At 39.7% G+C, this 14,215-nt stretch overlaps 1 protein-coding gene across 1 annotated transcript in view; it reads left to right on the forward strand.

Moving 5' to 3' along the window:
• The window catches only part of LOC118340996 (nesprin-1-like), a 32,778-nt gene that overhangs the window by 2,835 nt on the left and 15,728 nt on the right, over positions 1-14,215 (forward strand). The window contains exons 3-13 of the mRNA XM_035679162.1: positions 5,397-5,492; positions 6,197-6,280; positions 8,247-8,339; positions 9,210-9,391; positions 9,486-9,682; positions 10,245-10,357; positions 12,245-12,352; positions 12,793-12,930; positions 13,334-13,498; positions 13,704-13,816; positions 13,956-14,124. Coding sequence (XP_035535055.1) covers positions 5,397-5,492; positions 6,197-6,280; positions 8,247-8,339; positions 9,210-9,391; positions 9,486-9,682; positions 10,245-10,357; positions 12,245-12,352; positions 12,793-12,930; positions 13,334-13,498; positions 13,704-13,816; positions 13,956-14,124 — 1,458 coding nt within the window. The remainder of the gene's footprint in view (positions 1-5,396; positions 5,493-6,196; positions 6,281-8,246; positions 8,340-9,209; positions 9,392-9,485; positions 9,683-10,244; positions 10,358-12,244; positions 12,353-12,792; positions 12,931-13,333; positions 13,499-13,703; positions 13,817-13,955; positions 14,125-14,215) is intronic.

Genomic DNA, 14,215 nt, shown 5'->3' on the forward strand with positions numbered 1-14,215 from the left:
AGACTGCCCTTCTTTTGGTTCTTCAATGAGCTTGGACACCACATATCTGTAACTTTTACGAAACAATTAAACTTGATGCGGCTGCAATGCTGAAGGGCCACCGTGTGCATGTAATTATTGCATTATACTGCATTAGGCTCCTCAATTTAACCCGTTACTTCTTGAGCAGTGTGTCAGGAATGTGTGGACAAGGCAAACATGGCACAGCGCAACACAATTATATGTTATTTCAATCTGCAACGCTCCTCTCAAGGTTTCCTATTTGATTACGACAGCTGTGGAGGCCTTGAACTGCGGTGACGTGGAGCAGAAAATTCATTTGGAAAGCACTCTTGAGGGAATAAACCTTGACGTAATATTAAATATCACATCTCAGGACCATGCCAGCAGAAAATTACACACAGCCCAAAACTTAAATGCCTTGAACACTTATGGTAAGCACATAGTTTATTTATCAAGTCATTTTGATGCAATAGAGTAGATCAACAGCCCTTTTGCTATTTCATGGTCTTTGAAAATGCTGGAGTTTGAGTGATTAGGGGAATACAATGAGGATTCAGAGGGATACATAAGAAAGGGATCCCAAAAGTCTGGATTAAAAAGCATAAAGGACATTTTTGTAAATGCACTTATTGTGTCCCCCAATCCACAAGTTTTTATTTGGATGAAACAAACCAGATACGTCATGTTAATTCATGAGCTTTAGAAGTACTGGTAGGCAGATTTTGTTACCTTCAGACTGAGCTAGACTAGCTGTTTCTAGTGTTTATGCTAAGCTAAGCTAATCACCTGCTGATTCCAGCTACATATTTAACTCTCAGCAAGAAAGGATACAAGCATATTATTGTCTAATAACTATAACTATTCTTTTCTCATACTAAACTTAAGGTGCAATAACATAGAATCTTAATTTGTTCAACAAAAACACCAATAAACTGACTTCTCAAAGATCCGGGAAATGTTATTCCATTTAAATTCACTTTAATTAACCGAGTCAGCTAATCAATAGATTAGTGATACTATCACAGTTCCATCCGAAAGAGATAAGAGTGTTTTTTCCCCCCACGCATCTCTCTCTACCTACTTGATCAAATTAGTTGCTCTCCTCCTCGCTCATCACGAAACTGCTTACCCTTTCACCTGATGCCTGATGTTGCCATAGTGACAGTGATTGGCTCATATTTGACTTAAAAAATTTCTTGGTCGTCATGCCAGCTTGGTAAATGTTCAGAGAGCTTTGTGATGAGTAAGGGGTAAAAGTCAATTCAGCTGGCGCGGTGATCTGTTGTAAAAAGGAGGTGCGTTTCTTGAAGACGTCATTCTGTAGACTAGCAGTGATAAAATGGCATCATATGGGTTGACTCGCATGCATAAATACTCTACAAAGAACCACTTAAAAAGACACATTAGGCAAAAAAAATGTGTGTGAGAGAGAGACAGAAGGATAGAGAGAGGGAAGAAGCTTTAACAGTTGGTTTAGCTCTGCTCTCAGAAGGATAGATCACGCCCTTGGCTATGCAGATGATTAGGCCACTCCAGTTATCACAGGTCTTTAATTCAGCGCCTAAAGGTATGTGATTAATCGTTAGGTGAGTTGAGACATGGCATGAGGGCTTCCTTTCACTATTGCTCCCCTCCCCCCTTACTTTTTCCACTCCACAGGTACAACAAAAGAAGTCTTATGAGCTTTGACAAAGAGTTTCTATGAGTGGATGTATTGAAGCTGTTAATTTATACAGAAGATTAATGACTCTTATTACTTGGAGTAGCTCTCCAGATTAAGTCACCAGTTATAGACCAAACTGTAAGAGAAGGCAGTACTTTAGTTTAATTCTGTCATTTAAATAGGAAGTGTTGTTGTTTACACTCCACAATTAAAGATATAGTATCCAGGTAGTAGCTTAGAATGGCCTCATTTTGGTTCTGAAGCGAGTATCAGGGTTCAAAGTCGCACCCTGCACAGCAGTGGAGTGACAAATGGGAAGAATTCAGTGAGCAGGCCCCAAGTTTCCATTTTGACAAATCCTTTCTGAGAAGGTTAAAGCTTAATTACGAAGTGACCGGCGTGAGGCTCATCGTCGCGCAGTCATTTTCCACGCAAACAGCTTTAGTAACAGTAATCAGTGAACCAAGTGTTCTTAGAGATTACAGCAGCTGTAAAGGGAAGCTCCACATCCCCACTCACCCCCTTCTTTTTTTAGTGGAGGGAAGAGGGGGAGTGAGGGGACGGCATACTCCATGCACATAAATTCAAGCATGGTATGTGCCTCAGTTGACTGAGCTCCAAGGATGTTTTTCATAGTTTTTACATTTTGGATTGCCATGAAACTCCCTACAGACATTCACGTATTCATTGAAATATCTTGACAGCTACTAGCTGGATTGGTAAAAAATTTGGTACGGATATTCATGGTTCATTCATAAATAAATAAATAAATTCCTCCACTGTGTCCAACTGTGAAATTAAATATGGTACAGACATGTTCCATCACAATAAACTATAGTAACTGTTGATTCTCTGACATCTAATCTAATATCTGGTCTAAATTTTTGTTTTACCAATGCTTTTGTTTTTTGACTATTAGCAAATGTCAGCATGCTCTAAACCAGGGGTGCCCAAACATTTTCCCTTGGAGGGCCAAAACTAAAACTTAATGGTAGGCCACAGGTCAAAAGCAAACATCTATTGTGCTGTATTGTTAAAATGCAAAATAATACTAGGATCCTAATTTCCCTTAATTGACTGACTTCCTTCACAAAGTGTCACTCTACCCACCCTGCTCAGATTATGTCGAATAAACAATAATTAAAACACTGAAATAAGAAGTAAAATGAATACCTGCTAAATAACACTATGTTAGCATCGTCACATGCTTTTATTTTTGCAGTCTTATTTTTATTGATCTTTTCAAGCAAACAAGTGGGTTAACGTGAGCAGCACAATACAGGAACAAGGTGTTTCAATGACATATGTATAACGGGATATATCTTAAAGGCACATATACTGTATATAGGATACATTTTTTCCAGTACTTTATATTATACATTTTATTATTGTCTTAAGAAAAAGGTCAGTTAATCTTTACAGTTTATTTTATTGACAATTGCAGTCCAGTCTTCCTTTGTTGCAGAGTTTGCCTGCAGCGATTTCCATGTGATGGCTTTCTTGCTAGCAGACAGTATTTTTTTTTTTTTAAAGAGACATTCATCCTGAGCTATAGGTTTATGGGGTTTGCCCAAGTATAATATAACTTACTGTGATTTTAGACATTTAAGTTATTCACATTGTTACTTTTACGTACAAATAATTCCCTTTCAGACGCTTGTAAATGACTTGCTCCTTCAGAACTGGATGTATTGCAATTCAAAATGAAACTCTTCAGTCTTCTCTTTGTGTCTTCCCCTCCCACTGTCTTTCATGCTGTTGATCTTTTGGAATCCACTGAGTCAAGTGTACCAGGGGAATAACATGAGAGCACAGACAGACATACATCCTAAAACTCCTCTGCTCACAATCAATTATGGCCCAGACACTCATATGTAATTAGCTCATTAAGCCCTTGATTTATTTTTTTTAACTCTTGCGGCTGAGCAGAGGAAATGGATATTACTTTCTTATTTTGTAATTAGTCAGAAATTTCCTCATTAGCTTTAGGATTATAATGAACAAATAGGTAAATTTAACTTCAATTAGCTCATGGTATAATTATGCATTTGAAGGGGTCCTTATAAGTGTTTCTTCTGTCACTTTATGATTGGGGCACAAGTGCTGTCTGTATATTCTAATATCCAAAGCCATGAAATGACATTAGAAGAGGAATTAGTGAGAAGAGCTTCTGTATTTGCTAATTAATTTTGAAAGACGTGAGGTTTATGTCCCTTCTCTCTGTGCCTTCTATCATTTTTCTCGCTGCCACACTTTCTACTCAATTATATCCCTCTCGCGTATCCATGATGTTGGGGGTTTTTCTCTCTCGCACCACACACATACACTCCACTTGCACGTGCTAACACAAACACCCTCGTGCACACATCTCCGCTTCCGCCTCTCCTCGGGTCTCCTCTTTCTCCCTCACTCCCTTTGCCGCTAATCTCCTTGTGAACGGCTTGCTCGTCTGAATGCTCCCCCCCTAAACCTCTCCTCAGCCCCAGCATGTGACTGTGCTTTAAGAGAAATCCTTGATGTGGCGCAGGCAAGAAACAGAGATATGTGGATTTCCCCAAGTCTACAAGTCTGTGTCAGGTCAGGGAGGAACTCAATGAGAAGGATACAGTTTGAAATCATCAGCATATTTTAGGATTTGAAGACCCCATTCAGAGCCCGCTGAGCCTCTGCTTATGGCTGACTCTGGCTGTCAGTAATACTTGGCATAGCCAAACTCTTTTGGGGCTTCAAGTACATTTTTTATGTGGATTTCCTTTATCCATGTTGAAATTAACATCTTACTGTGTAATAAATTTATTGTATTTCGGTTTATTTATGCGCCGCATTACTTAGAGTAGGATAATGTTCAGAAAAAAATACTTCTTGCCTCATAGTTTTATGTACATTGCAAAAGCTATTAAGGTTTAAATCCCAGGTTTTTGCATTCCACAAAAACTGAGAAAGCTTTGTATGAGTTCATGGCATGCAATGTTTATGTAAACAGGGAGTTTATGTAAGTAATTATGCCCAAGCACCAGACACCTATTTAGAAATGATCAGCTTTCAATGTTCCATGTTCCATTCCTCCAGGTTTTCTATGTGAGCTTGTTTTGAACGTGCAGTAATATTGGCCACTAGGGGTCAGTCACATCAAAACAATTACAAAATACGTGGTTTGATGACTTTGTGAAGTAGTGTGGAATCATGGGAGTTGTTGCTAATTATTAAACAACCATCATTGCTGATGAAAATATATCTGACGTGACTTATGTCATCATGTTCACGGACAAAGTAATCTATTTAGTTTTATTAACATTATATTTAGTCATGAATTCCTTCTGCTCTCTCTGACGTATCCGATGTATCCTGTGTTTCCCCAGAAGTTATAGGAAGTAAAGGCAAGTAGGAAACGCACCATGGGGCGCCCACATAGCTCAACTGGTAGTGCTGGCGCCCCATGTAACAAGGCAGAGTCCTTGCTGCAGCGGCCATTGGTTTGTATCTAAGCTGTGGCCCTTTGCAGTGTGTCATCCCCTGTCTCTCCTTCCTTTCCTGTCACTTTTCAGCTTTCACTATCGCTTAAAGGCAATAACTTACTTCGATTTCTCTGGATTCGAACATTGTTGCAAACATTTGGGATAATTAAAATGCACTCAACTAAACAAAATATATAATATCTAATACATATGTCTAATGATTTTTACATAACATATTGTTTGAAAAGACTGGGTGTGCTTGTTTTCACATATAGCGTGTCCCACCTCTGGTGGTGACAGACCTGTTTGAGGACATCAAGGATGGTGTGATGCTGCTGGCACTGCTGGAAATCCTCTCTGGACAGAAACTGGTGAGTCTCATGGTCATCTGTACAGCATGTGATTTGGCCACTGACTTCAAACACTTCACATCCTCTGATCTTTCTGGATTAAATTTTAACTTGAGCTAATATGAAAAGGATCAGACTGGTCAGATAACAGAGAGATTCTTTCATTTGTAATTGTTTATATAATATGACATTAACAGTCAGAGCTGCTGCTTTGAATGTTTTTTTTTGTTTTGTTTTTACAAATTTCACAAAAGAGCTAACGACTTAATGCAGTGCATGTGAAATAAGCCACAATTACATAGAAATGCTCATTGATCGGCTTTTATTGGGATGTTTGAATGGAATAGAAAAGCCTGGATTAACAACGACAAATCATAGTTCACAAACACACACACAACAAAGACAAAAGACATACACACATATCTTGAGGATTTTACTTTGCCAATATTGCCTTAGGTCTAAGCCGTCTATGTCCTATTGATCTGTCCGGTTATAGTCAAACACAGCTCTTCTTAGGCCTTTCTGTCTTTCTGACTTAATTCCTGATTTTCTCATTTATTCTTTTTAACTGTATTTGTGTTTATACTATACTAACTCACTGAAATTCCCAAACTTTTTGTATACTGCAGCATTTGGTGTGTCTTATTTTATCCACACTATTTCTCTCCCTCTCTGTTTCTTTATTTCTTTCTTTCCATCTCCATTGTTCCCATTTTTCCTTCCAGCCATGTGAGCAGGGCAAGAAGCTAAAGAGGATCCACTGGGTCGCCAACATCGGTACAGCTCTCAAGTTCCTTGAGGGTAGGAAGGTGAGAGTTCAGCGCCTTCGTTTTATGTTTTTTTTTCTCTCTTCTGTTTTACCCCTCCCACTGCTCCCTCTGCTCAGCTGCTGCCTCGTGGGTACAAACACTGAATCCTGACCTTGTGTGACCTGTTTCCTCTTCGTCCCCGCCTCTTAAACACTCCACCTTCCCACATCATATGTTTTCACATCCCTGCAAAGATTTTGAGTAAATAAATAAAAAAATTAAAAACAGATATTCATACACAGGATTTGATATGTTTTTGCTGACTTTGTTCACATCTTATGTTTATTAGATTTTCTTTGGCAGCCCATAAAAGATAAAGAAAATCAATGAAAATGAAATTTATTTTCTTTCTTTCATTATTTGTCTTCAATTAAGATAAAAAATAAAAAACAACCCACCATGGTTTACAATTCCTCTTCCCAGCTTCATTGACAGAATAACATCCAAAAATGCTTTATTTGGTTTTAGGATGTAATCATTTAACTTCATCAACCGTCCCTCCGTGAGATTAGTAAAACATTCTCAAAGCTTCACTCAGCTCGTTCTCGGATATACATAAATAAAGCAATAAGTATGAGCTGGTGTCTGTAGGGATATTGATTTGTCTTCCTCATGTGTGACAGGGTTAAAACTGTAAATCCTACACCAGTAATCTTCAGTCTGGAGATGAGACGTCAGTGGGCACTCTGTTGTGGATGTGTGTGTGTGTGTAAATCTCTGTGTAGAAAATTAAATGTAAATATGCTCTGTGTGTAAACCTCATGTATGTCTAGACCGTATTTACATTTTGCTTTAGTGGCCCAATCGCTTTATATCTGATACATGTTCCTCTCTTGCATCTGTATCGTAGAACATTTAGTTGAGTTGTGCAGTGGCATTTGGATGTTTACCATTTCATATGTATTTACCAGGAGTTTCAAATCTGTAGCTATAATGTGAACTAGGTCTGCAATTGTAACATTTTTTTGTCAGTTGATTAATTGTTTAAACCATAAAATGTCATAAAACTTCACCATCACAATTTAAGCCCAATGGGACGTCTTCAGATTGCTTATTTTATATTTATTTGCATTTTAGCTTTATAAACAATTAAATATAAAAAATGTCAGCTGAATAATGTCAACTAAACCTGCACACAACTACCACTTTATTCCATCCCAGCTTCACACCGCCGCGTTGAGTTGCCAGAATAACCTGCTGTGTTTTCTAATATAAAACCGTGTATTGCATGTATTCTTATCAGCCACTGTCCCACACTGCCCTCGCTTGCCCCCAATCTCTTCCTCCATGCTTGTTCACCTATTTGGAGTGGTGTGTATTACCATATGATGACCTGTTGTGCTGCAGCCCCTCAGTAATATAACCTTCTGTGTGATAATATAGAATACTTCATCATATCAGTACATACAGCCCTCTGTCTCTCACCCTTTTCTTGCTCTTCTCTTTGCCTCTCCCTCCCCCCTGTATCACTCACTCTCTGTCCATCTCTGCTGGGTGTAATCCCAGTTGCCTGTGTAGTGGTGATAGATCTCTCCTCTCAGCCAACCACTCAGGTTATCTCACCTCAGAGATGCTGCAGTATCTGCTATCTCACAGTCAATGAGGCGTCCCCCTTCAATCAAACACATCTAGAGTACCTCTAAATGTTCTCTCTCTCTCTCTCTCTGTCTTCTTTTTCTTTTCTTATCTTCCCTCCAGTCTGCCTACAGAGGATCTCCGGTCAGTATTCATAATGTTACTGTACTAGTTTGTTCAGGACATGGAATAGATATGGTCAGGATTATCTGCATAGAGTAGTATTGAGGATTAGTCTCATACAGATTATTGTTCATTTTGTGTCAGGACAGAGTTACCAGATTGAGAGAAATATGAGAGTGTAAACAGATATACTGGAATTGATTGCAATCTGGAATTATTAGCTCCTGTTACGATATATTGAAATAATGGATATTGTGTTTTGACACAGATCAAGCTAGTGAACATCAACTCCACAGACATTGTTGATGGACGGCCATCAATTGTATTGGGGTTGATGTGGACCATCATCCTCTATTTCCAGGTAAGATTGCCTTAAATCAATTTACATTAAGTGCCATTAATCAGATTAGCATTAACATAATTCAGGATATTATTTTTTTTAATGAAACAAAGAGAAAAAACAAGGGCACAACTAGGACTTTAAATTGACTACATGGCTGCCAATATACTGTACAATCAGCATGGTCCTACATATTATTGGCACAACATCAAACAAATATTAAATCTAATAAGAAAGTTTAGTTTAGTTTGGTAAACTGGCAGTACTTATTAGGAAAGTGGGAAGCTTGAAATATATTTTTGTATTTTTAATTTTATTCTAGCTGGCAAAAAGCTAAGCAATTTGAACTATCAGGAAATGTATGGTGGGAAAATCAATCTTCCAAAACATCCCTACTGAAAACAAGCAGTTGCTACCTCAGGCATTTCAGACACGCACAGATCAACAAGAACTTAATCACAAATACTACAGTCTCTAAGGAACATCAGCACATGCAGATGCCCGCCATTCCAGCAAACATAAGGATATTAAATAAAGGAAATGTACAACAGTGGAAAATGTACTTACACTGACACATTGATGTATTTCATTTCACAGAGATGTATATGGATTTTTCTGAGTGAGCTGCAGACAGTAGAGAGGAGAAACTGAGAAGTACATTATGTGTGCATAGCAATAAATCTCCCAACAACTGACCAGCTGGCTGTGCTGAAGTCTAATAATACATTGTGTGATTTTTTTTTTTTTATACGTTAAAGTGCTGTTTATCACTGAAGAAAATCAGTTGCAAAAAACAAACACAAAAAAAATATTATATCAGTATTAGCAATTACAGTTTAGTGCCCTTTATTGGACTAGACATTATTAATAATAAATATTTTTTCCTTTCAGATAGAGGAGCTGACCAGTAGCCTACCAGCACTTCAGGCCTTGTCCAGCAGCACTTCTTCACTGGACAGCTCCACCAGCAGCACTGAGACCACCAGCCCACCTGTCAAAAGAAAACCTCTCCCACCTCTGCAGGGCGGAGCCAGAAAGGCCCTGCTAAGATGGGTCCAGCACACAGCCACCAAGTATGTATCTTACCCTACTAGTTAATTGTCTTATCACCCAAAACAAAACCAAAAACCTTCCATCTGTGACCTTGTAATGTTCTGTTCTTTCTAGACGTCAAGGCATTGAGGTGAAGGACTTTGGCCCCAGTTGGCGCAACGGGCAGGCATTCTTTGCAGTTATCCATGCCCTTCGCCCCAATGTAGTTGACATGGAGCGAGTATGGAGGAGGCCTAACCGAGAAAATCTGCAAGAAGCCTTCTTATTGGCTGAGACGGAGCTGGGCATCCCGCAGCTTCTTGACCCAGAGGGTAAATTACATTTTTGAGAGACTTTTTCATTCAGTTGATGAAAACTGAACCGAGCAAGTCTTGGTTGAGAATAACTACATATCTAAAACATCATGGCATCAAATTAATGCTACAGCGTGACCTTTGTGTTAGTCACTCAGATTATTGTAACAGTAGATTTTCATCATATAGAGCTGTTGTTTTCTGTTTGGAATATTGAAATACAATTGTGGGCATCTATCACAGCATCAGATGTGCAGCTCAGTGTCACTACCAAACACCATCTGTGCCCCTTCACGCCTGCCCTTCACAATGAACCCTGACAAATCAAGCTTGACATCAGTATAATTAAGGTCCATTAGGCCATGAGATTCAGCATCGTGGAACCGGCAAACAAAACTTGGACCCTGATCTGAAGTGCTGAAGGTTGTTTTCATCTAAGGTGTCAGTTTTGGAATAGATGTCAGTCAAACGTGTTCTCATGAATTAATTATTTTCCTCCATGTAAGAAACTGTTTAGGAATTATCAACTGGCCTCACCTTGATATGACTTTTGATTACATTCGTATGCTTCCCTCCTCAGATGTCGATGTAGACAAGCCAGATGAGAAATCCATTATGACATACGTAGCCCAGTTCCTGAAGCATCACCCTGACCGACAGCAGAGCGACTCAGACGGACAGCAAGAAGAAGAGGTAAACAGCAGTCAGATTAATCTTATTCTGAATATGCCTTTCATTGTCTTCTCTCTTTCTGCATCCTATGTGTTTTGTCCTTCTCTTCAGATGTCACAGTTAATGTGTCAAACCTCGGCCATGACATATATATATAGATGGCATTTTGTCTTTGTTTAATTAGCCTTGAAGTGACGTGTGTTCAGCTGGAGCTTTCTAAATACTGTCTGATGCTTGTTTTAACCTATGTAAGTGCAATGTGGATGAGGCTTTCTTCATCTCCAAGAACAGTAAAAGTCAGAGCAATTACAGGAAATTTAATTTCCCTAAAATGTGCTTAATGCCTTCTAAAATGTTCTGAAGCAGTAACCACCACCTATCTGCTACTCAGAGGAGGTTAAAACAAACAGTAATTTCACATCAGCTCTGGCAGTGTGTTGCCTATTTTGTGTCTTTCCTTGTTGCACATCTCTCTCTTTGTATCTCTCCTTGTCTTTCTCTCTCTCTCTGGTGTTTTTGTGTGGTGACTGCTTTCCTGTGGTTGTTGTGCTGGCCTCTGTCCTACAGCATGGTCTTGCTCCTCGCGATATAGAGGAAATGTTGGAGGTAGGTTATATAGTAAACTTAAAGGTCCCAGGGGCAGGTTTTCCATCATTTTGCGCAGCTCAATGCAATTAGCACCCATGCACATTCATGGTTTCCATATAAATTTGATTAATGCTTATTTTTCTGGCTCCTCTATTGGATTACAGTATCACTCCCTACTGTACAGTTTATGGGTGAGATTAAACATTGTTTTTCCATATCAAAATAGAGCCCATATGCTAATATTGGTTCTTTATCTTACCTGATGTGATATTCCTGCCGCGGGGCTTCTGAGCCATGATAACAAAAGGAAGTCCAGTATAATAAGACGTGATATTACCATTTATTAACGTTACCACCTAGCGCTATGGCTCCTGGTCCCATTAGCATGACAATGAAAGCCTCTGGCATTGGCAGTGTGCATTGATACAGTGTATTTGATGGAAAGCTTGTGAATAGAGGTTGCCTGTTTTTAAGGTTAACAGTGTCAGGAGCTGTGATGTGCTGTAAAGCTGCGCTAACCTCTTGCTTTCTGTGTTGCATTGTGTTTTGTTGTCTTACAACGCTGATTAGGCTTTTGGTGGTTGTTGTGTTTCACACCTGCTTTGTTATTTGTTGACACCCTCATGTTTGTACAGAATATTGTCTTTCATTGAATGAAAGGCAATTGGACATTGTGTTTTCATTAAAACAACAAAAGCGGTAATTTTGTGTAAAATAAATAGCAACTGAAACACTGGTTATAAAAGGATTTGTAGAAGTTTTGGTGAGTACAATGTCTGCTTCCCTTTAGAATTAACTTAATCTATTTTAACTTCTCAGGCTGTCATAAATAATAAAGTTTGATATCCCCACAGGAGCTAATGTGAAGTGATAAAACTGAATAGCCTGAAAGTGAACAGCTCTCAAACTGAATAGACTATTTCACAAGCTTTTGAGCAGCATAGTATTGTCGTCATGGTTACTTAAAATCCAATGAAATGTTAGTAGGGGGTCTTAGACAAAATACCCTGTTTAAGCTGAGTGTTTTTGGCAGCTGTGGGTTTTTGACGTTTTGTCCTACAGGGAGACACAGAGGATTAGGACAACACATGTTTAAGAGTACATGCCCTTTCTTTCATCCTCTTCCTCCCTCCCTGCTTTCATCAATCCCTCAAACATCTTCCTGGTTAATAATTTTCTCCCCATCCTTCTGTTTTCTTCTTTCCTTTGAACTCTATCGTCCTCTCTTTCGTTTGTTTTTTTATTTCCCCTTTGCACTTCCCAATTTCCATGTCCATCTTTCCACCCGTGGTTCACCCCTCCACCATCCCGGCCTCCTAGAGAGAGCAGCGAAAGAGCCTGAGGGAGCTCAAGATGTGGCTCGACCAGCTGGAGAGAGATGCAATACAGGCTCAGGAGACCGAGGGCAATCTCGCTCAGCAGTACCAGGTTAGTGTGTGTGTCTGGGTGTCTGGGTGTGTGTGCAGTTTAAACTGGGCACACTGGGCACAGACGCTCCTATTATTAGCTTAATCAGTGGCATTACACTGTGGGGATCAGACGGCAGCCGTCATATTTTCAGTCAATCTGGCTTATTCCACCAAGCCTCGGGATACTTTCCATATTCAGCAGCATGTGGGATATCCCCATTTTCTTTGCACATTATTCAGAAGAATCTAAGAATCTGAAGCCAGAAAGAAGGATAGTATTCAGAGGCAATTAGCCACAGATTCTCTAAAGGTCTGATTAGATACCAGTGGGAAAGAGGGTGTAACCCCTGAGAGAGCACTTGCTCTGATGTCTGTATACTGTGACTTAAATGTTTTTGGAGATACGTACGTGCGACAGAGAGCTGTGAAATCTGATCTGATCTGAATCTTTCTTTTCAGTCGTTCAAGAGTCTGCGTGTCCAGTTGGAGATGAGGAGGAAGCAGGTGGAGGCAGCTTTGCAGTCTACTCAGAAGGATGGGATACTGACTGTGGATCAGGCTCTGGTCAAACAGGCCTGGGAAAGGGCCTCTAATAGGGTGAGAGTAGCAGGAGGCACCTTAAACCTCCTCAAAGGTTTACAGCCAGACTTGAACCAGTGATGTTATGATTACGTGTGATGTAGAGTGCCATTTCCAGTCTGTCGGAGACTTGGCTGACTTGGAAACTGTTGATAATTTATTGTTTTTTTCTAGCAAGTTGGCAGTTTGTCTCCCACTTTCAATTTACCTTAATTAAATTAACTGATAAAGTAAAAACAATCCATATAAACCTGCTGCTACAATCTGTGTATTTTCAGCGAGTGATTACTGATTTTCATTGTAATTTGGGGATTTTATCTGCAGTTGTTAATTGGCATGGTAAGGCAATTTGTTTGTGCAATGAGCTGGACAATCACAGTTTGCTCATACATAGTATTTCTCTGTTTGTTCCCTATTTCAGCTCCTGGACTGGCATCTGCAGCTGGACAGGTCTCTGCCGGCTCCTTTGGACATGGTTGGGGCGTGGCTGCATGAAGCCGAAGGAGCCCTGCGGCAAGAGATAATCGTCCAGCAGGCACATGATGTGACAGCTAACACTGTCCACAGAGCTCTGGAGCAGCACAAGGTTAGCATGGAACCACAGACAGGAGAGGCAAAGGCACTGGATAGATCAGTGGCAGACTAGTTTATATCCAAACTTTGTTCAGTTCATATTATAGTCAGTATTGAGGGCGCTGCTAGCACAGATTTGTTTAATTTGTTCTAAAATGTTCTCATCAGTGAATGTTTTCAGTCAGTCTTCATGTGCTGTACGTATTTATACTGTTCAGGATGTGTTAAAGAGCCTGGAAAGTCACCAGCAGGTCTTTCAGAGGATCCATAAAGACAGAAGTGTTGATGGAGTCCCTGTTCCCCCGGACCAGCTCCAAGACATGGCTGAGAGGTAGTAAAGAAAAATACAACCCATAATACAAAGTTATTCTTTTCATATTTAAAACAATAGTCATGTTTGTTGACTGATTACAGAATGTGAGGGTCAAGCTGTAGGTTTGAGATCCTTTTGTAAACTTTGTCTTTTTTAGGATGAACTTCGTCTCTACATCTTCTAGCATCCACTTGGCTCAAATGGAATTCTTGGAGAACAAACACCACATGCAGGCCTTTCTCACTCTAGCCGAGTCCAAACTCAAATCCTGGATCATAAAATACGGCCGACAAGAGTCCGTGGAACTGATGCTCCACAACTATGTCGTAAGCTCAGACTTTGATTCACTCTGTACATGATGTTATTTGAATCTTTAGCGTTCCTTGTGCAGATTTGATTAGATAGATAGATAGATAG

Source organism: Morone saxatilis, unplaced genomic scaffold, assembly GCF_004916995.1.
Source record: "Morone saxatilis isolate NCDOM2014 unplaced genomic scaffold, NCSU_SB_2.0 Contig7, whole genome shotgun sequence".
Classification (NCBI taxonomy): Eukaryota; Metazoa; Chordata; class Actinopteri; family Moronidae; genus Morone; species Morone saxatilis.